This window comes from Rhineura floridana, chromosome 5 (genome assembly GCF_030035675.1).
Source record: "Rhineura floridana isolate rRhiFlo1 chromosome 5, rRhiFlo1.hap2, whole genome shotgun sequence".
Lineage (NCBI taxonomy): Eukaryota > Metazoa > Chordata > Lepidosauria > Squamata > Rhineuridae > Rhineura > Rhineura floridana.
Genome location: NC_084484.1, coordinates 129,942,652 through 129,966,180, shown reverse-complemented (window position 1 = coordinate 129,966,180; position 23,529 = coordinate 129,942,652). Strand labels below are relative to the sequence as shown.

Sequence of the window (23,529 nt, the reverse complement as noted above, 5' to 3'; positions counted from 1 at the left end):
GGGGGACCTGTGGAACACCACAGAACAGCTTCCATGGCACCAAACAGTGGCCTCCCATAAATAACTGCTTTCTGGAAATGGCTCTGGAGGTAGGAATGGAACCACTAAAGTACAGTGCCCCAACCCACACCTCCCTGAGACACTCCAGAAGGATACTATGGTCAACAATATTAAAAGTCGTCAAGAGATCAAGAAGAATGAGCAGGATCTCACTCTGCCCCATCTGTCTTCCAACAAATGCCATGAACCAAGATAACCTGGTCATTTCAGTGCCATGGACAGGCCTGAAGCTAGTCTGCAATATATAATCCTTTTGTATCTGTACCTCCTGCATACAGCCACCCAGGCCCCACATGGACATTCTTACATGGAAGACCTTCTGATCTGGGTATCTTTGTACTTATACATGTTTAAATTAATTTTTTTAATAGATTGTTAAAATGAGCAACCTATATTCAGCACTTAGAGGATACCTAAGATGGTATTAAATGCTAGTCTTACTTAAAGTAAACCTGTTGAACTTAATATGTGACTAAATTGCGTCCATTAATTTCAATGGGTCTACTCTAAGTTCGACTTAGTTGAATACAACTGCTTATTCTGTTCCCCCCACCCCCAGGTGATCAGGTTTCTTTGGCTGACATCCCCGACCATCTGTTTTTCTAGGGGTAATTGGGGAGACTGTATATTCTGTGGATCAGGACCAATGAGTAAGCAAAGCAATCTAAGAGTATTTAAATTGTAAAGTTCTTAATCTTTTCTATTTTTAAGAGAAGCCAACCCTAATATACTACCATTCTTTTAATGTGACTTGAGTATAATTGTGAATGGCATTAACCAAACTCTGTGACTTATTCCATTGAGGAATAATTATTGTAAATTGGCAATATTGGAGACTGTTATTGAGTTGAAATATAAGGCTTCTATTGCCCACATGGATTGAGATTTTCCACAATTTATTGCTATTGCTTGCTGACTAGAACTTTTACCAATGTAAGCAGCACTGTTGCATCTTCTCACCTGACAGTTTTCTTTTTCTTAGGTTAGCAAATAAGCAGGACAAAGAAGGTGCCCTGGCAGAAGCAGATGTAATCGAGTGTTTATCGCTTGAAAAGCTTGTCAACGAGCACAAATGTCTGTGTCAGATTGTAAGTGCATTTTAATGACTGACTGTAGGAGTATTTTAATAAGATTGATCAACTTCCTTAAACCTTGTGTTTGGGCAGCACTTTGAAACTCGAATTGTGTAATCCCATTATTTCCATCCACTCTACAGCCATATGCTGTTCTTGCTTCTGTGCTTCTGAAGTCTGATTGTGATGGCCGTGTTAGTTTAAAAGGGTTTTAATACAGGACAGGTAGACTTACTTCGGCTGCTTAATACCCAGACTGTAAGGAAACCCAAACAAACCCATGCTAGCCTTGGGTCCCACTCAAATGCTTTAGGCAACTGTTCCAGCTGTGGTGTCCAGCATAACAGTAAATTTAACTGTAGCTATTGAGCTTTTCTAAAATTTATTTTTCTGTTTCCCATCAAGGGGGTGGAAGGGACCAATAAACTTTATTGTAATCCAGTGAAATAATTTAAGCAACAGCAGATCTTCTTGAAATGTCTTTCACCATAAGTTTTATTCCAAAGTTGTAATATTGGCATTTCCACTGAAGCCTTCCCATCTGTTGGTCTCTGCCATATGTTTGGCTGCACTGCCAAACACATGGGCTGGTAAGCTTAGCTCCACAGCCTTTCTCACATATTCTGTGGATGTTCGTTGGGATCATCTGCGTCCCCTTTTTTATTCTTTGGCTGTGGTTTGTTGTTCTTTGGAAACGGTTATCTCAATATTGATACTGTGATTTTTGAATTCAGTTCTTTGTACTGTGATTTTTGAATTCAGTTCATGTTATTCTGCACATGTGCTAAAAGAACCCTAGTAACTTTTGTCTTAGGCGCTTAAATCCTCATTTAAATTTCAAGTTGCCAAACTGATCCTTGAACTTGGTATTAAAAACACCTTTGGGAATTTATGGGGACAGCTTTCGAAAAAGCAATTTTCTCTGTGTGTAGACAAATCTGCACTTTTATCTCTCTGGATACTCTTTACTGTTCACTGCTGTAGTTAACAGCTGAGGTAGGTCAAAATGTGTATGAGTTCTGATTGACAAGTAAACAGCACAGCACCTGTACAGTTGCCAGTGAGTTAGGATCTTATTGTTCACATTCATAATAATTTAACAGCATGATGTTACATCTGATTTTTCTCTTGCATATAGGAGCCTTGTTCAGCAATCATGGGCTATGGGAAAAAAATTGACAAATCTATAAAGAAGGGTTTACTCTGGCTGTTACATATTATAGCCAAAGATTTTGATGCCTTACATGAACGAATCCAAAAAGACACCATAGAGCAGAAAGCAGCTGAAGAACAAGAGAAACAAGAACGGGCTGAAAGAGTGAGGAAGATTCGGGAAGAAAGGTATCTTTCCTTTATAAGAAGGGACTACATGGAAGAACATTATTATATCAAGTGTTAAATTTGTTTAGTTATTTAAAAGATTTTATACAGCCTCCCATCATACCAGATTTTAAGGGACGGTACAGCATATGATCACTATTAGTGCATAGTAAAAGATGAAAAAAATTCCAAAGGTGAGCAACAAAATATTCAAGCTCTTTCATTTAGCTTAGATGAAGTTGCTTTACAAAGAATGTCCTTCCCAAATTGGGCCATTGTGTACTGTTAGGGGTGGGAAATCTTTTTCAGCCCAAGGAGGCTGAGGCCAGAGGCAGAAGCAGACAAAGCAAGAAATATGAATGTTACCTTTGTACAGTAGGCTAATTTCTTTACACTCATATCTCCCTCTCTGAACTCCATCCATGCAAGCAGGAGACATTTAGCAGAGTTCAAGGACACATTCCAGCCAGGCTAAAACACTCAAGAAATGTGCAAAGCCAGGCTGGTGAAGGTTGTGGCTTGGGAGACTATGTGGCTTGAGGAGAATCCAGAGGGCCACACAGAGAGGTGTGGAGAGTTGTATTTTGCTCCCGCACCTGAGGTTTCCCACCCCTGGTTTAGTGGGTAATGTTCATTTGAGCCATATGTTAAGGTCCAAATCCAAAGAACTACCTTTAGATGCTCTCAAGGGCTTATGAAAGCCAGGAAAACTTTGAGGGATAGGGGAACCAAAAATGTTCCTTCCTTGTGCTGTAGTACAAACACCACTGAATTTCAACAGTTTTCCATTTGGTATAAACTAAAAATATTCAAAGCCCTGCTGGGCATTTAGAACTTGTCACACAGCTCTGAACTGTGGCATAAGAAGAGAAGAGAATAATTATGGTCTATCTGCCCTCTGCACCAAAATTTACTCCATTTTGCCATCAGAAATTGAGCATACATCTACATTTTTCTTTCATAATTTTGCTTTTAAGATGCTGACTTGTAAAGGCTTTAGAATTTATGTCAGGAGCCTGGAAGTTGAAATAAAATGATGTGTTGGTCCCCACGTCTCTGAGCAGTAGGTTATGGTTGCATGAAGAGATCACTGGAGGCAAATGGTGACTTCTGTCATGCGATGTGCATGTTAGCAGATGAAAGCAAGAACGCATACAGACAGCACTAATTCCCCATTCAACATCAGTCTAGTATCAATCCAGCTCCTGACAAAGTACTTCTGTCGCCCAGCAGCCATTTGGTCAAGCTCCAAACTTGAATGGCTTGTCCTTCCAGCCCAACCAGGGCAGGAGCAGTGTGACACAAATTCTAGGCCATCAGCAAATTCTGTTGTCCACCATCCAGTGTCAGGGTATACATAACCTAGGGAGGCCCACTTTGCACAATCTAACAACTTTATGGATAGATAGTTGTGTAGAGTTAGTGGCCAGAGAATAGTAGCTCTGTAGGATGAATGAAGAACAGTAGCTTAATGGTAGAGCATCTGCCTTGCATGCAGAAGGTCCCAGGTTCAATCTTTGGCATCTCCAGGTAGGGCTGGGAAACACTCCTGCGTGAAACCCTAGAGAGCCACTTCCAGTCAGTGTAGGAAGTACTGAGGTAAATGGGCCAATGATCTGACTCTGTAAAAAGCAGCTTCCTATGTTCCTAACCATGGGGATCCCTCACAGTGGTGTCATTAGGGTTGGTGTCACCCGGTGCGGCCCACTTCTGCCGCACCGCCCTAGTGACGCCCCTGTGCCCCTGGTCTCCTGGGAATCTTCCCTTTCCTCAGAATTGCAGGAAGAGAATCCCTCCAACGGGCAGGGGAGAGAGATGGGAAAGCAACCCTCGCTGCAACCCTCTGCGGGTGGGAATTGATCCCCACAGAACTGAGCCAGAGGACGTCCTTAGGAGCAACTCTCCGGGGAGTTCGGGGCCCCAGGCGTTTTGTTTCCTCGCGTGAGCCCTCGCCCTGTGAGGTGACCGGCCAGGTGGCTTTTTGTGGGGCGCAAGCCCCCTTCTTCCCCTGAGAGTGAAGCGCCAGCCTGCCTACCAGTATAGGGAGCCCTAGATCCGGGGGTGGGGCATTTCCACCTGACTGGTGCAGTCTGCCCTCTCCTCTAACTCGCCCCCTCCCGGGAGTTCTGCGGTTAGAAAAGGGGGGCACCTCCTCCTGCTCGGCGACTGCTTGTCTCCACGTGTCTGCCGGTGGCTGCACAAGCTGGGTAAGCAAGCCTGGTTCCTGCGGCGGCGGTGGGATAGTGTGGAGATGCTGTGGCGGTGCGGTGGTGCCTCCCGGCACGCTCTGCCTGGGTGCAGTGCTCAGCGCCAACAGCAAGGTGAGCTAGCCGCCGTGCCACACCTTCCACATGTTAGCGCGGGGCGGGAGCAGGGCAGCTTTCCTCCTGTTAGCTTCCTGCTCTTCCCCTGCACCTTCCACTGCTGCGCGGGCTTCTCCTCCTCCCCTGCGTGCTGCGGCCACCGCCTTCCACATGTTAGTGCAGGCAGGGCAGCTCTCCACCTACCTGCCCTGCTACCCAGCGGTGCGGCTCTGGGTGTTACCCCCGTCTCGTGGTGTCACCCGGTGCGGCCCGCACCTGCCGCACCGCCCTAGTGACGCCCCTGATCCCTCACCCTTTTTACCTGTGCAACCCCCTCTGGTACTGAGACTTCCTGAAGTAATATCCAAATAAATTATTTCAAAATATCTGGATGGCAAATTGGCTCCAACAACACAACTCAGACAAATGGAATTTGCACAGCCCTGTTATCCCCCTGGAGCAGGGACATTCATTGATAAATCTTTACTGATTAACATAGTTATTATAATGCTACTATTTAACTGAAGTAGAAAAGTAAGTATGCTTGAGATGGCTAAAACCACAGCTGTTAATGGCCCCTGATTATTAGCCAATATACTTTTCCAGGAATAAATGGTGGTAGAAGCAGTCAGCTGCTTCTTTGAAACCTGAAGTGTCCTTGAGGTAAGGCTGTTGCTCTGAGGCACAGGTTGTACCTGCTCTGTGTACTTCGCTCCAGAATAAAAAAACATGAATGATTTTACAGAAAAATTTCAATGTGCCTAATTCATAATTCCTTGGCATGCCAATCTTTTCCATTGATTAGTGTTTTATTCAGTACAGCGTGTACTGTTCAGGCATTAGATTTAAGTAACCATTATGAAGTATAGAGCTCCAGTAGCATTTAATCAGTCTAAATAATGAATTCCAATGCAGTTTCTAACCCTTCAGAAGCAATACAAAAATGTCACATTTACAAGGTGGAGCATAGGAAGTCCATGTGCTCAGCCATCTGCCTCTGTTACTTTCTCTAATGAACAGGCATGGCATTTAGGCTGCAATCCTTACCACGTTTATCTAGGAGTAAGCCCCATTTAATTCAGTAGGACTTACTTTTGAGTAGACATGGTCAGGATTTCACTGAAAGCTGCTTTTTAGTAGAATTTATGACATTAATAGATGGTATAATTTGATACACATTTATTTATTTATTTATTTATTTATTTATTTTCATTTCTAGACCGCCCATAGCTAATAGCTCTCTGGGCGGTGTACAAACAGGATTAAAATACAATATAGAATAAAATCAGTAACAGAGAAACACATTAAACGAAAAACATTAAACATAAAGCATTAAACATTAAAATGCCTGGGAGTACAGCCAGGTCTTAACCTGGCGCCTAAAAAAAAGAAGCGTAGGCGCCAGGCGTATTTCCTCCGGTAAGCTGTTCCACAATTCGGGGGCCACCACAGAAAAGGCCCTAGATCTAGTAACAGTCCTCCGGGCATCCTGGTGAGTTGGTACCCGGAGGAGGGCCTTAGATACAGAACGAAGTGAACGGGTAGGTTCATAGCGGGAGAGGCGTTCCACAAGGTATTGCGGTCCCACACCATGTAAGGCTTTATAGGTCAACACCAGCACCTTGAATCTAGCTCGGAAACAGATAGGTAGCCAGTGCAAGCGATCCAGGACAGGTGTTATATGCGCAAACCGATTGGTCCTTGTCAACAGCCTGGCAGCCGCATTTTGCACTAGCTGAAGTTTTCGAACAGTCTTCAAGGGCAGCCCTACGTAGAGCGCATTACAGTAATCCAGTCTATAAGTTACCAGAGCATGAACAACCGAGGCGAGATCATCACTGTCCAGATAGGGGCGTAGTTGGGCTACTAAGCGAAGGTGGTAAAACGCATTCCGTGCCACCAAGGCCACTTGAGCCTCGAGCGACAAGGAAGGGTCAAAAAGGACCCCCAAACTACGAACCTCTTCCTTCAAGGGGAGTGTAACCCCATCTAGAACAGGATAAGCATCCACCATCTGAGCAGGGAAAAGCACATCAAGTTATTTCCATGATTACAAAAGTTTGGGAACACAGTAAAGGATGGAACATTACAGGCAGAAAATCTGCATACTTCCTCAAGAGGTGGGGAAAGGCTAAACCTTAAACCAGTTCTTCTCATTCAGTGTCATCATCCTAGAAATGCCCCTTCGTAGTCATGTTTCCACAGCTTTCTGCTCATGTTCTCTGGGGAATGAGGTGAAAATAGTTCTATGCCTTGGGGAAATATTTGTAGACGGAAGTCCAGCTGACATTCTTCTTTCCAAATTGAAGCTTTATGATAGAAAAGAAATGTTAACAGTAATGACCTGTTTCCAAATCTCTCTGTTCCCCTCTTTCACCTCCTTCCCCCCAAACTTTGATTTTTGTAGTTACTCTCTCTAAGCAGGGATCTTTTCTTTAAAAAAACTTTTCTGGTCATTTTAGCATATGGTATGCAAGAGAATAGAGTTGTATCCAACATGGCACTGAGTCAGGATCCCACCAGCACAAGGATTACTGCTAGCTCATCAGGACTTTGGCCCCACTTCTTCCTCTACACATCCCAAAATCTGTTCTAGGGGTCCTCCCAATCATCTGGAGCACATGGGGGGGTGGCACATGGGAGGATGGGGGTGGAAATCCTGTTGCCCTAGCAGTAATCTTTGTGTTGATAGGATGAGTTACTTTAACACCACCCATAGTTTAGATCAGTGGTTCCCAAATTTTTCTCCCCACAGACCACTTGAAAATTGATTAAGAATCTTGGCAGACCGCTTAATGATTTTTCTGCCTTTTGTAGCAATAGCGATGCCCTGTGCTAAATGCTGAATTATTGTAATTGTATTTTTATTGCTTCTTTTGTTTCTTATATATTGTATTTTATTGCATTCCATGGGATTTAAATTGTAATGCAATAGAAAGCAATAGAACAAATAAAAGAAGGTATTAAAATACAGTTAAAACTTAGTATAAATATTTAATGCCGTGGATGTGCTGTCTCTTGTCTTCAATCACAAATCCACAGACATGCCACGGACCACCTGAACGAAGCTTGCGGACTACTGGTGGTCCGCTTTCAAGACTGATATATTCTGCCATTCCACAATGTGGCCTTTGGCCAAAAGGTGGGGTAGAAATAATAATAATAATAATAATAAAAGTTTCCAAGGCTGGCTTACAAACCGACAAGATGTTGCCTTCATACCAACAAACAAAACATCTTTAAAAACAATTTGAGTACAGATGCATACTGGGATAAAGTTTCTGCTTAAAAGGCTTGTTGAAAGTTTGGGAACACCTGGGTTAGATAATCTGTTATGGAATCTTTATATTGCTAATAACCTGCTCTGCCAATTCTTCCCTTTCCCCTACATAAGCCTTCTTGCCACTATTTCTCCTCTCTCTTCCCCTCCTCACGTTATTCCTAGTTGGGCTTCCACATCTATGTTCTCCTTTCAGTTCCAGGTTGAAAGGATAGAGATAAGGAAGGATGTGTGACTTTAATTGCCCGGGAGCACCACTACCTGTGAGGTGGCTAAATGCTGCCTCTTTACATAGCCTGTTGTACCAGAAATTCCCAAACACGCTTGGTTCCCTTCTGTCTATCTTCAGCCTCACTGCACCTGGTAAATAAGGCTTGTTGTGTGCTTTCAAAGAACAGGCAAGTCACAAATAACCCAAAATAGGTGCTGGTAACAACACAGCCAAACAAATTGGAGAGCGGTGGCTCTGGAAAAATAAAGGATTATATTGTATTTTAGCCCTATTGTGAAATGTTTTTCTGGTTTTACTAAGTATTTTATATTCAATACCTTGCCTTAAGGATAGAGCAGAATGTATATTCAAATAAATACTGAGAACTGGTGGTGCTAATAGCTAAAAGAGTGTGTATTATGACCCAAGAAGTTTCAGGCTTCATTCGCAATTTAGCCACTGACTAGTGAGCACTGTGGCTTTTTTGAGGTCATCAGCTTCATTTCCATCCTTTGCAACACAGGGAATAATATGCCTTTGTTAAGGATTACTGACATAATGTATGTCAAGTGCTTTGGATACTTATAATGTGCTAAGGAACATAACCTAAATAGTTTCCTTTGGAATTGTGTTGATTCAAGATCTTCTTTCTTTTTAAAATAAAAATAATAAAGAGAACGGAAAGAAAGAGAAGAAGCTGAGCATGAAGGAAGGAACGTTTTGGATGAAGATGACTCTGAGTCAATATCTGGCAACCCATTCCAGCCTATATCAACTGTAATCACTGAGGTATGAGAACATACATGTGTATGAAAAAATGCTTGTGATAAACCACATATTTGAGACTGATACTACTTGACAGTAGATCTGGATTCTGAATGTTGATTAGAAACCATTCTTCCTGCTCAACCTCCCCTTAATAGACAAAATCATTGGAGTAACACAGATCAGCATCTGCCCCTGCCAATTTTAATTATCCTAGGTGAGTGCTAGTTTATTATATTTGGGTTGGGAATGGTGGTCTAGAAATCTTAAAATACATAGATAAGAGTTAACAGGGTTTCCCAATTACATATTTGCATCCTGATCATCATGGTGTTTATTTGGAGTAAATACTGTGGGTTGTATCCAACACTGTGTGAATAGAGTTCCCCACTTCCCCTTCTTCTCCCGGTCCCTCCCATCTGTTCCAGAAATTCCCCTTAACTCTAGAGCAGATTTTGAGGGTTCACGGGAGGGGAGAAGAGGGAAAAGGTCCATCACACAAGCAGCAATTTGTTGCACAAGCAGAATGGCAGCAGTGGATATAATCTAGTTTCTTAAATAACAAAGCTAAGACTGTGGTGGACATCTTGTTTGGTAGATGTTGCAAAGGTTAATCCCAGACTATTTACAAATCTCATATTACAGTATATATGCAGCCCTCTACCCCTCCTCCATAGTTTAACATGTGCTGCAGATTAGGCAGCAGCTCCTTGCAGTTAATGCAAATGAGAGTGCAAGAATGGGCTCTGTGTCATGCATAGGACTGGGGCTTGGCTCCTATCTAGAAGTGCCATAAATCTCTGCTGCTGTATCAGTTGCAGCATCCATTCCACAGGTTTGTCATCTTTGTTATAGGAAAAACACGTATGAGCTTGTTACATGTATGCTCACTAACTGTAGATACTGAATTTCAGTTTTTTATTTTATTATATCTGTGCCTTTCCAAACTTGCTCAACGTGGCTAATAGCCCCAGAAAGCATAAAGTATAATGCAAAACAAAAAGCAGTGTTAATAAAAAAGCAGCATTAATATCAGCTTCCCTAATTGTTTCTTCCCCAATGAGTCAAAGGCTGTCATAAAAGAAGTAACTGGCTTCCTAACAGTGGTACCTTTTTAGTTAAACTTCTTTGGAGTAATAGGGATATATAGATATATTGTCACTCCAAACGCTGTATCGCCTGTGAGTACCTCGGGGAGACAGCTACTTTTACAAGCACTAGGATAGGCAGGACATATTACATCAAACAGAACATCACCTGCAGGTCCTGCAATATAATTTGTCATTGAATACAAAAGACCAGGATGTCATATCCAGTACGTAGTAAAAACCACAACTGACCTACGCACATGCTTCAGAAACCACAAATTGGCAATCTTAACAAAAAAAGTGGAGCAACCAGTTGCAAAATATTTCAACATTGAGGGTCACAGCCTGTTGGACATTTCTATAACAGCTATAGAGATGCCAACAGATCCAGCAGCATTGACTAAAAGGGAGAACTTTTGGATATACTCTCTGGACACATTGGCACGGCATGGCCTGAAACCTGGAGGACAGTACCAGCATCACTGAGCTTCTGCAAATGAAGCCCCTCTGAGCATTCCATCCTCAAAGCTCTATAACTGCCACCTTGGTAACAGCATTTGTATGTTAGCAGCTGATGAAGGCGGAAGCTGAAACGTTTTGTTAATGCAATAAAACCCTCTGTTTGGTTAATCACAATTACGTGCATATATTTTTAGGTGATTAACGGAATCCTTATAGGGATCCAGAGCAAGCTTGGGTGAAGTTCTGTTTGTTGCTTTCAAAATTCTCTCTCTCTCCCCCCCCCTTTTGTCTCTGAACAGGCTCATTGTGGAGTTGAATTAAATAACTATTATAAAACACTTTGCTTAGTTAGTACTGTAAACATGTATAGCAAATGAATTGTAAAAAAAAACCTTTAATATGTGAAATCTTTCAATAATGTAGAGTATCTTTTCTTTTTTTGTTGTTGATGTTTTCCCTACTCCACCTTCCCTTCCCAAAATATTAAGTCTGCCTTGCTGCTTTACTTAAATGACATTTTTCTGTGCTTTGTTAGAATGAAAAGAAAATTGAAAAAGAAAGGAAGAGGCAGCGGGAGGGGAATGAAAAGGTTGCCATTCTCTTGAAACCTAAAACGTTTCAGGAGCAAGTGGACACTCAGAGCCTGAACAGCCAGCAATCAAATGAAAGTCGATTGGTAGAAAACTATAAATGTGCATTAACACAACGGTTGGAACATGAAGATGAGAATGACCAGCAAGTTTCAGAAAGTCTTAATTCTGGTGATAATGCCAGCTTGAATTCAGGAATAGGTAGGTTGAGTTTAATGGCCTTCATAAACATTGGCTTCACTTCCTTGCCAGCTTCTGTTTGTGTTTGCCACAGTTCCACCCTGGCATTCACAGAATGGTTAGATTTATTTATTTATTTATTACATTTATATACCGCCACATAGCCGAAGCTCTCTGGGCGGTTTACGGCAATTAAAAATATTAAAAACAAATATACAAGTTTTAAAACACAAAACACAATTTAAAAACACAATTTAAAAACAAAACATGTTAAAATGCCTGGGAGAAGAGGCAAGTGTTGACCTGTCGCCGAAAAGATAACAGTGTTGGCGCCAGGCGCACCTCGTCAACAACAACATTCCATAATTTGGGGGCCACCACTGAGAAGGCCCTCAGAAGATGAAAGGCAGGAATTTCTTTTTACTTGCACTAAAATTTGAAGAAGTAAAGAAGCAGCAGGATATCTGCCTTTCCCTCCCATGCCTTCTGATAACACAGGATTTGAGAGAAATAAAGGGTTCTTATTTCACGTACACTGAGGTTTGCAGTAGATAAGCAACCACATGGGAGATTCCTGCTTCCAAACTGCAGTATAAGTTTGAGCTCAGAGATGGTTTGGGGTTTTTAAGAGTTGTTGTATATCCTTACAAGAGGGGCAGAGTATACTTCCCTTTGATGAGCTATTGAGTGGATTTTTTTTTTATTCCTGCATAAACCGATGGGCTTAAATTCTGATACCATGTCATGAATGTTGTTCTTAAACTTAGGTTAGGTTATCTTAATTGGATAAGAGATGTGCATATATTACCTCTATGGTACAGTGGTATGGCCTAATGAAAGTCTGTTTTATTTATTTAAGGGCAAAGCTACCCATTACAAGGTGGCATCCAACATCGTGCAAGTAGACTTCCACTTATGCAGGTGGTCTTCCACTTCATCCTTTCACACACGCCCAACACACACCCTCCAGAGCAGATTTTGGGGGAACACAGGATGTCTGTTCCACCAGTGGTATCCATTAACTCGCAAGTGGACACAACTGGATTTCAACCTTAGCTGTTAAGAATAATAACAAAACAAAGCCAGCAATTATGTATATATTTCAGAGTAAGCCCCACTGAGCTCACTTGTGCTTGCTTCCAAGAAACCAGCCATTGGATTGATATGGTTAACTGGTAGTGAGTTGGAACCTTGCACATCCTGTCTGATGAAAATTAGAGGAGAAACAGGGCCTTATGCTGGTGTGCTTTTTTCTTTTCTTTTTTCAAATCTTCCCTTTGAGACAGTAGAATGCAGAGAAGAGTGAAATGTATGCTCCCTCAACCCACAATCAGCACTCCTTCATACTGATTCCCCAGATTCCTGCCCATCTTCATTATTGGAGTAAAAAGTCTTACTATGCAATCCTAAACACACTGTGGAATAAGCCCCATTGAACTCGGTGGGATACTCTTTGAGCAAAACAAGCTTATTTGCTGTTGTTAGTCATTGATCTTTAATCTAAACTAGCCTCCCCCAACATGGTGCCCTCAGATGTTGTTCAGGTACAACTCACATCAGAATGTTCCAGCATGGCCAGTGGTTGGGTATAATGGAAGTTGTCAGCCATAACATTTGGAGGGCACCAGGTTTAGGAAGGCTAGTCTGAACATTTGCAATTATTTCCATGTTGACCTGCCCATGCACAGAGACCCACTTTGGAGGCCCTCCCTAAGATGCTTCCATATTTGAGGTGAGGTGAATGGCAGCTGTAGATAGCCTTCTTGACTGGCAGCCTGCATTTACATTGTTCTCCCCAGGGAGGCTTGCCCGGTGCCAATGCCAATGTCCTTTCAGTGCCAGGAAAAAAAATTTCCTCAGGCCTTTTAACTTCTGATAAGATTGTTTTTAATGCTGCAGGTTTATTTGCTGTTTTCATTTTTGTATTTCTAAAGATTATATTGTTCTTACTATTTTTGATATAGTAAGCCACTCTGAAAATACTTATTTGTTAAAAAAAACAAAACATTGGTGAAATGCTAGATGTTAAATGATCAGTGTTACTTGTGTTTGCTTTAGAGAACAGTAAAAAGAAAGCAAAGAAACTAAAATTAAAAAGGAGTCACCGAGTAGAACCAGTTAATATGGAAGAGACCGTTTCCCCCAATCCTATGCCATTAGCACCTCTTGCACCAGGTTAGTAAAAATGAAAAAGAAAAAAAAAAACTACTGCTATGTCAGTTTCTGAAAGCTGTAGTGAAATGGCTTTCTTGAATGTGGGGAAATAAATTTAACCTGGCTTATTTCATAACATAATAGAAATGTGAAGTATAAACCTGCTGCCGTTTGATTTTATTTCATAGAGTGAAAAATACTCTGCTAGTATAGATTTTCTTCAGTTTTTTTGGTTTACTAGAGACAGCTAAGTTGTGCCATGGGAGATTTATTCCACAGGTGGATTAGATTAAATAGATGTTCTAGAATTGGAAATACCTACTATAAATAAAATACCCTATACAGTCTGCCAAATAGCTGTTTCCATTTTTAAGGTGATTGTCTGCTGTACTGATGCTCTACTCCTTGATCTTTAACTTACCTTCTTTTGAGATGGTGCCTGCTTAATATATAAGGAGAGGGAATTCCAAAGATGCCAAGCTCTAAAGGTTCCTTTCCTATGTTGTGAGGAACAGACCTCCTGATGAGATGGTATCTACAGGAGGCCCTCACCTCTTTAGCGCAGTGATCAACTGTGGGTTAGACGGTATTTCACATATCCTGGTCCCAAGCTGTATAGGGCTTTACAAATGCCAAAACCAGCATATTGAACTTAGCCCAGTAGCTAATTGGCAGCCAGTACAATTCTTTCAGTAGTAGCGTAATGTGTTGGCAATATCTTGCCCAGTGAGCAGTTGAGCCGTCACTTTTTGCTGCAGCTTCCAGACTAAACTCAAGGGCAACTCCACATACAGCAAATTGTGTAATCCAGCCTGGAGTTTACCAGTACATGGACGACAGCGGTCAGGCTACCATGGTCCAGAAATGGCTGAAGCTGTCTTACCAGCAAAACTGGTAAAAGGCACTCCTAGCCACTGAGGTCACATAGGCCCCTAGTGACAAAGATGGATCCAGGAGCATTCTCAGACTATGAACCTGCTCTTTCAGGGGGGAGTATGACCCTATTCAAACCAGGCACCAAGCCCGGGCTTTCATGGCATCTCCTGATTCAGATGTTGCCAAGAAATAGAGCTGGATATCAGCAGTGTACTGCTGATACTTTGACCCAAATCTCCTAATGACCATTCCCAACAGCTTCATATAGATGTTAAATAGTATTGGGAACAAGATGGTACGCTACAGAACTCCTGCCAGGGGGCTGAACAACAATCAATGCTATTCTCTGAAACCGACCCTGGAGATTGGATTGGAACCACTGTAAAACAGTGCCTCCAATACCTATCTCACTAAGTTGGCTCAGAAAGATACCATGGTTAATGGTATCAAAAATAGTTGGAAGCATCATTTTACAATGCCTGGAATAAAGATACTTGAGGAATCTGATCTTCATTATATCTGAAATGAATTCACCTGATTCACATGTTTGGGGTTAATGGGCTATCTACCAGTTTTTGCACTTCTGAAATGTTCTGATGTAGTTCTTGGTTCAAAATGGTATTAAAATATTATTTTGGGGAAATATGTTTTAAAATATATATTTAAATGCAAGTACTTGTGCAGATTTGTTTTTACATCTAAGATTAGAAACACGACAAAGTGAATTTTAATTGAACAGATGTGAAAGTGACATGGATTGGAAATAATAGATTGTATTCAACTAAGTTCCACTCAGAGTAGAACCTACTGAAATGAATGAACCTAAGTTAGTCATGTATATTAATTTCAGTGGGTCTACTCTGAGTAGAACTAGCATTAAATACCACCCAATCAAATAACTGGGAACAAATATGGAGTATCTTTCTCCTTCATGCCCTGCTTATAAATGTCCCAAGAAAAGTTAACTGGTTACCATTAGAGACAGAGAGCTGGATTAAATGGCCCATTACAGATAGGGTTTGCTGTTAATCACAGTGAAAAAGGGGCATGACTGTTCTTATGCTCTTTCTCATCCTTGACAGCTGGTTTTAATTTGGAATTTTTCAGTGTACAGTTTATTTCTCCCCAACAGCCTAGATCTCTGCAAATGTGTTATAAGTGGTTCCCACTGCCATTTAAAGGAAAATGTTCAGTGAGATGGTGTAACTTCGGTATTTTGGTTTTATCTGATATATTGTTAGGTTTTTAAATATATGTGTGTGCACTGTCCTGGGACCCTAAGGTGAAGGGCAAGTTATAAATTAATAAATTATAATAGATGTTTTCATCCATCTTCACGAAGATGAATGCTTGCTAGATTTCTGTTTGATAATGTGGCATAGCTCTGATATATTTTTTTCTATAGTTGGCTGGGAAACACCTACTAAAGTTAACAGAATTCGAAAACTTGAACCTCTTGGTGAAACCCGTCATAATGGTAATTTCAGAGGAGATCACAGTTTGTTATTTGTCCTCAGAAACCTATTCCATTCTGCATGTTGGCTTTTTTTTCATTTCTACTAATCTTGTGCAGCTTTAATAGTATATTTTTATAAGTTTTTAAAAAGGTTCATTCTTTTATAGTTTTCCCCATTTAAAGCAGGTGTGAGCTGTGTCTTGCATATAAACTTTTTGCTTCATTCTGTTTGCTTCAATACAGATGATTGATCACTGGTGTGCCCACATACCATGATTTACAGATAAAACCACCACCACCTTGTAGTAACAGATCCCATTCCACATAATACTAAAAATGTTCTTAGGTGCCGTTCAGAGGAAAAATAAAACTAAGTTGCATATATTCTCAGCTATACCTAAATATCAATAAAATCCTAAAGGTGAGGTAAGGAGAAATCTGTTTAAAATGTCTTAATTAGAAAAGCAGAGGGCGTGTTCAGACATTTGCTCGAATGTATGAGCTAAAACTGTGGATTGCACATGCCCAAGCCTACACTAGTAGCCCAGCGCTTGTCACCCTCCCTCTCAGTCTCTCACTTTCCTTATATTCAGTGCAGAAGTTCTGCAGGAGGGCTACTTGTGTTCTCTTCAACTCGAACCCTCCGCATGATCAGGCCCCGAATTACAAGTAAAAACCCCCTGCAGATCTTTCCCAGGAGGCCCGGGAACTGATTGGGTGAGCCAGCGTGCACTGGGACTTTGGGGGCTGAGGCTTGTGCACAGGCATGTAGTAGTCCAGGGTCCCAAGGGGTCTTAGACCCCTTATGTTTTGGGAGCAGGGTCCTAGTAAGGTCCCTATGTCTTCAGCGTACTCCAAAGTAAGAGACTGAAAGCTGATTGTATTGTGTAATCTTAGAAGTTTGTATAATCTTAGCTGGGGGCATGGCTGTAAGAGTGTGTGGTGTGACTATCACAAAGGGACCCTGCACTTTGAATTTGCCAGTACCCTACTGCTTGCACATGTGCCCCTTCTCCCATCCACAGATTCAGCATTTTCTCGTTCAAGCAAACACCTGAACATGCCTAGAAAAACCTTTGTATGCATTGTCCATATGCATTTTTCTCAGACTATGTAGAAAGAATTGCTAAGTGCAAAGAGTGAATATTTATATAGTTACTTCTAATTCCAATTTATGTAAAATATAATTTTGCTCTACATCTTATTGGCAGTACATTAAATGATTCAATTCTTTTTAAAATATAGGAAGTTCTTATACATAAAAAGATCCAATTATTCTTGAAATATAGCTGTTTTCCCCCCTTTTATTCTTACATGGCTACCAAGGCAAATTATTTCAAGACATTTACAAGGCATCTAGATGCTTTTGTACTGTAGCATGTCCTCATTGCTTACGACTTCCTCTTGAGTAGTATTTCTAAAATTGGGAAAGCCCTTATGTATGTGGTAGAGTACATGCCTTGCATATCTATCTACAATCCTAGCGCCTCTGCTTAAAGGATCTTCCCTAGAAAAGGCTGGAAAAGACCCATGCCATAGAGAGCTGCTGCTGCCAGTCAGAGTAGATAATACTGGGTGAGATGGATGAAGGCAGCTTCATACATTTGAAAAATCAGTATTTTTCAAATAAAATTGTTTTGATAAGAATACTTGTGATGGTAAGCATAGATATTATGCATTGTAATGGAACAATTACGTAGTATGCTTTTTAACAAATTTGTATAACAAAATCCATCTTTCTTTTTAAGGAGTATAAAGAGAAGAAAGCAAGAAAAAAGAACAACAGAGGTAGGGAGGAGAGTGAAGGGCTTATATTATTTGATTGTGTTCTCTTTGCTCATAACAAGGCAGCCTGATTTGTGCCTGGAGCATGAGAATGGAAATTGAAGGTGTATCCTTAGACATAAAGCTGAACTACTGTCCCTTTCTTTCCCACATGTAAAAGTGAAATGGAAATTCTCCTGGTGCAAGAAATACTTCTGATTGCACTTGGTTACTCAATCTGGTACATAGCTGACATAATGCAAGTGATACTCACCTCCTATAGATTTGATTACCAGGAAGAGATACCATTAATAACACTCATCTTTCATGGAGTTCCTTGCATTCTTGTCCACATTTCATTATAAAACCACAGAACTTGGATATGAGACGATGAAACAATCTGGGCACCAATTGAGAGACCTTTATCATGGCTTTTGTTGGCACTCCTATGGGTACTAAGTTTAACAGTTAGAAAGTATGAATTTGCCAGAATTCTAAGACTCTTCAGCTTCAGGAGATACAGGAGCCTTCCCCAACCTTGTGCCCTCCAGATGTTTTGGACTGCAACTCACGTCATCCCCAGCCAGCATGGCTAGCCAGGGCTACTGGAAGTTGTAGTCCAAAGCGTCGAGAAGGCACAAGGTTGGGGAATGTTAAGACAGTTTTCCAAAAGTTCAGGCCCTTGAAAGAAGGTCTCTGTCCCCTCAAAGTCACCAGCAAACACAATTAAATATTTGCCATATTGATTAAATTATCTTGTCAACTTTGTATAATTTACTTTCCTTTTAAACAGAGAGGATAAGTTTCACAATTCTATCTCACAATTCTATCTCTGTTTTAAGGTAAGACTTGGGGTTTGTATATCAGTATAGTTTTAGTTTACCAAAAAGATTTGAATCATTGGTTTCATGCATATATTTTATGGGAGGAAATTATGTAGAAAATATTTATGAAAATAACATCATGCAATGGATCAGAATCTACTAGCTTTTCTCAACTGGAGAGGTTCAGTCAATATTAACAGCGGCCATTTAACAGCAGCCATTATATTTAAAACAGAATTACATGGGGGGGAAATTTAAGTTTATTTAAAAATTTATAAACTGCTTGAATGTAAAGACCTCTAAGTGGTTTACAAAAAACTTTACAAACTAAAGCAAAACTAGGAGAATCAAGATTTATATGATTTAAGATCTATTTTTACCGTCTCAAAGTTAAAAATATCCTAAGAGCTGCCTGTATTCACTTTTCTGTTCTCTCTGTCTCTCTCCCCTTCCTGTTGAGCACACAAACCAATAGTTTCCTTTTTTCTAACTTTATAATTTTGCCTGTGCTAAGCTTGCATGTATTATACCTCAATTTTTTTAAGCGTTTGTGTAAAGATAAATGTTTTCCTTCTCTAATAGCAATATTTATTAAATTGGCACCAGGAGGTCTCATTTTCCCAAATCCTCTTCATCTTAAGAAACACATTCCATTGTCTAAAAAATTGCCCAAATGGGCCAAATTTGGACGTGTACAAGCAGAACAGGAGCTGGTGCCTCTGGGCAGCATCACAGTTGAAGGTGTCCACTTAAAAAACCCTGCTTTAGTCTACTGCTTCTTTATAGTTGGCTCGGGCAGTGTGGGAACAGGAGGAAAAGAGGGCAGATTCCTGTAAGGGAATAGGCTCTTGAGATACTTCCTTTCCCTTTCTGTATTGCTTCTGGTCAACTTCAGCTTTATATTGCTAACTATGAAGTAGATGGGGATAACGGCAGCGTTTGGGGTGTGTCTGTGCATACAATAAAAACAATATAACACCCCAACCAGTTTCAGAATTTTGTTCCCTCTTCTTCATATTACATTTGACCATATTCCTATATTTCTTTGAACACATTACAGTTTTCTCTTAAGACATGCAATTGCAATGGAATCAAGGGGCCACTCTTGCTGTGTTTTTACCTTTGTGCCTGAGATAAGAGTACCTGTGGGCTAAATATTTGCTGATCTGAAATCGGTTTAGTGTGACACCATTTTCCTTCAGCAAATCACTCCCGTGATAAAATAATGTCCTTAGAAGGAATTGCAAAATATAAAATAAGGGTTAAAAAAAACTTTCAAGCAAAGGTGCATCTTTTCAATATTGTGTGTTTTGCCATGAGATGAACTGAGGGTCAAAAAAAACTTGTAATAGCAGATAGAGCCCCATGTTTTCCCATACTCCTCAAACTAGCAGACAATTCCATGCTGGTATTGCTGTTTTTCAAAAAAGCAGCTTAGATAGATGGTATAATATATGTTAATTTGGTTTTTTTTCTAATGTGTGTTAGATTTCTATGGAAAGCCGCTGCCTCCGCTGACTATACGGCAAAGACCTAACAGCGATACCCATGAAGTCATTTCTTAACTGGCAGTAATATAGCAGTTTTAAAGAAGCATGTACTATGTAAAGGGAAGGCCTATATTAGACAAAGTTTTCTTGTTTGAAAAGACATCTGCTGTTCTTAAAAGTTACTGGGCAAGGACAGTAAGATTGCCTTGGAAGCTCAGCAGTGAAGATGGTCCTGATGGACTTAACATATTTCCTTCTTGACTCACCAGCTCTTCTTCAGGATTAATGTGGAATGAGAAAGCTTTTATGAGTAGAACTCTTGGGAAATGGGAACAAGGTTTCTTGCTTGTTTTCCTTCTTGGAAATGAAAGTTGTAATCCTGAAGAAAAAAAAACAATTCAAGACCAAATGCAACTTCACTGTGCACATGCAAGGACTGTTCTTTGATTTGGCTTAATACTTTAAGGAGTTTTTTTTTGGGGGGGGGGTTGTAAAATATATTCATGGTCAAAGGATGGGGAAGGATATGAAGTCCACATTTTAACTATTTTTATATTTTTCTAGTATTTTGTTTATTTTAACAGAATTATTTGGTTCAACTATTTTGAAATATTAACGTTCATAAGGAGAACATATTTAAGAATGTCATGTTGTCACAACACTAGTTTTCATGTGACTTGCCTCACAAGTTATGTTGATAGTATGTCATATTTTCTTCCCCGAGAAGAAATGTGTGCACAAATGGGTGTTGCACTCATCTAATTCCAGGTGCTGTGCACAGTAAACCACAGCTAGAATCTCCAAAGTAGTACCAGTTATATCTTCTGGAGGCAGGAGTAGAGGACTAAATTCAGACCCTACTCTACTTTCCAATAGATTATTTGTCATAATCCATAAATGGGAGGTCCATGTGTGCAAGCACAGTTCCTGGAATGAATTATTTTCATCTTGGGGAAACATGTACAAAGTGGTAACACACTCGTTTCTTCCCGTTAGATTGGAGTATCTCTGTATTGATCTCATGTGACAAATGGAATTGTATCCAAAATTATGGTGATTATGGAAGCTTCAAGGAGTTTTGACTGTCGTAACCTCAAATGAATTATCTTAAGAATGAAAACTTGAAGTTCCAAGAACAAAAACCTCAAGCAACAACAAAAAAATTGAAAATAACTTAAGTTTCTTGGGAAATTGTATGATTTAGTGCAGGGGTGGGGAACATCTGGCCCTCCAGATACTTTTAAACTACAGCTCTGATCATCTCTCACCTCTGCAACTGACTGAGAGTTGGAGGCAAACTACATCTGGAGGACCTACAGGTTCCTATCCTGATCCCTGAGTTAGTGTGCATGCATTTTCTAGAACCCTGAAATTCCGCTTTTTTGCACTTTCATGCTCAGATTTGTGTTTATGGGAACATGTGATCAGGGAAGCCCCTATACATGTTTTTGTTCACAGTGGGTACAAATCTGTCCCCAGTATTAAAGTGAAGCTTCTGCTTATATTGTATTGGTATATCAGAGTCCTTTGGAACTTTGGAAATTGTCATGTTCTAACAATGCATTTCTACACTCATTTTAAGAAACTGATATCAGGAAAGGAACACAGTAATAGTTCTTCAATACTGTGTGTGTTTAAATTTCATTTGAAGAGAATAACTTGTACACCATAGATAAAACTGACAATAGAAATCTCACTTTTCATTATTAACATGTGATTTCACCCCCGTTGTGTAATACTAAGAAAACATTACCTGAAATATATCTACCCTAAACTTGTGTAGATATTAATTTTCTCTGGATGGGGTAAAAGAGGCATCCATCCATTGATTGGTTAACATCTACTGCTCAAGAGAGGCAAGAAACCATATGATTACCTTGTATTGAGCCTGATGATGACCCTGTCTCTGTGAAAAATACAGAGATGCTTTAAGACAGGCACTAAAGAACTAAATTGCACATGCAAAAGATGTCAATTTCCTGTCTTTTTTTCCATTCCCTCCTAGATCCCTGGGCACAAAGGCCTCTAGTACTTCTATTGCCACCTGTATTCAGGGTCTATATTCTATTTGCCTTTGATTCTCAACACATAACTAAGGCAAAACATGACACAGGCCGCTCTACCAGGGCATCTTCATCTAATGTTTGCTCTAGTAGAGATCTGCAGACTGTGGACTTCCTCTACATGAATGTGCCATTATAGGTGTCCTCCAATTGGTCCTCTCTCCCTCACAATACTTAGTCCAAGCAAGCATTCCCTCCCTACACATCTCAGCTTGGGAACATCCCATCAGTGGATGGATGCCTTGTTCAACCCATCTAGAGAATGTAAGTTTGGGCACTTGCCATGAAAGAACATTCTCTAGAGAGGTGAACAAGGCATTCAAACTGCACCCTATCTGCCTGTGTGCACTCCTCATATCTCACATTTAATTGTCGCAGAGGTCCGGCCTTTCTCGTCTCTCACATGTAGTTGTCCCTGAAATGAGATCATACATTGTTTTTGTGCCTATTCCTCTTGTACCTTATTTCTTCTTTGTAGTTTTTGAGATTAGAATCTGTTGTTTTTCTAGAGCAACTATTTTTTCTAACTTTGATTCATCTACTGTCTTGGCCACAGACAGAAAGAAAGTGGTGGGTAGACTAAAAGCTGGCCATATGATTCATTATCTCACCGGGGTGAAAGGAGGTAGTAATCCATCAGTGGATGGATGCCTCATTCACCTCTCCAGAGAAAGTACTTTCACAGTAAGTACCCAAACTTCCTTTCCAATTCAAAGCCTGCTTATTTCCGTTTTAGCAGGTGGGTATAAATAGATTTAAACTGCCCAAATGTTTATTAGTTACTCCGTAAAATGGCAAAAGCTGCCATCAGTTTTAATTTTGGAATACTGTTTCCTCTAATCCAGAAGGCTTTCCTAGGACTGGTTAAATACTGGTGCATGCTTTGTTTCCAAATATAATCCCAAGACATTTCTGGATTTGGACATCATCCTATACCATACAGTGGACACAAGACACACTTTCCAGTTTGTTGCCCCCTCAGTAACTGAAGTCAAAAGGTCTACTGAGATCCAATCCGGTGTTCCTGAAGTGGAGAAACATTGTTTTGGTTTTTATGGTACTACATATATGTTCACCACACATTTGTTTATAGCTGTTAATATATATTGTTAAGGAACCAAAGTACTATGAATATTTCATAACATATTGTATATTAATATTATGATCACTTTCCTTATGTCTGTATTATAATGGCTTTTTATTTGTTGAATATCACATCTAAATGTTTTCATATATTAAGTAAAGATGTATATAAAACCTGTGGCTAACTTATGTAGATTTATAACCCATCATAGCTAAGGCACAAGTAATGAATAATTTTTAAGAAGAAAAGTATATCATTGCCTCTGAAAGAATATCTAAGGCTACATCTATGGCTACATCTATTTATTACAGAATTCATATCCCAGCCTTCAGCAGGGGTGGGTTACAAAGTTAAAATCACATGCATCCAAAGAGCTGCTAAAAGAATACAATACACAGTTCAGTAAAATCTAACCATCTGTCCTCATAAAATTACACAGGCTTAAACTTTTAACCCCTTAAATCCTCAATGCCTCAGTATGTGTGA

At 40.2% G+C, this 23,529-nt stretch overlaps 1 protein-coding gene across 9 annotated transcripts in view; it reads left to right on the top strand.

Moving 5' to 3' along the window:
- ARL13B (ADP ribosylation factor like GTPase 13B) overlaps positions 1 to 23,170 on the top strand; it is a 63,738-nt gene extending 40,568 nt beyond the window's left edge. For 3 of the 9 annotated variants that reach the window (XM_061628054.1, XM_061628053.1, XM_061628055.1), the window contains exons 5-11: positions 1,043 to 1,148; positions 2,272 to 2,474; positions 8,922 to 9,036; positions 11,098 to 11,353; positions 13,391 to 13,507; positions 15,768 to 15,839; positions 19,895 to 23,170. In XM_061628054.1, the coding sequence (XP_061484038.1) occupies positions 1,043 to 1,148; positions 2,272 to 2,474; positions 8,922 to 9,036; positions 11,098 to 11,353; positions 13,391 to 13,507; positions 15,768 to 15,839; positions 19,895 to 19,971 (946 nt within the window). In that variant the 3' untranslated portion in view covers positions 19,972 to 23,170. Of the gene's footprint in view, positions 1 to 1,042; positions 1,149 to 2,271; positions 2,475 to 8,921; positions 9,037 to 11,097; positions 11,354 to 13,390; positions 13,508 to 15,767; positions 15,840 to 17,566; positions 17,607 to 18,375; positions 18,425 to 19,894 lie in introns of all 9 variants that reach the window. The other 6 variants (XR_009762849.1, XR_009762850.1, XM_061628058.1 and 3 more) reach the window with 6 other exon arrangements.
- Positions 23,171 to 23,529: the final 359 nt, after the last annotated feature.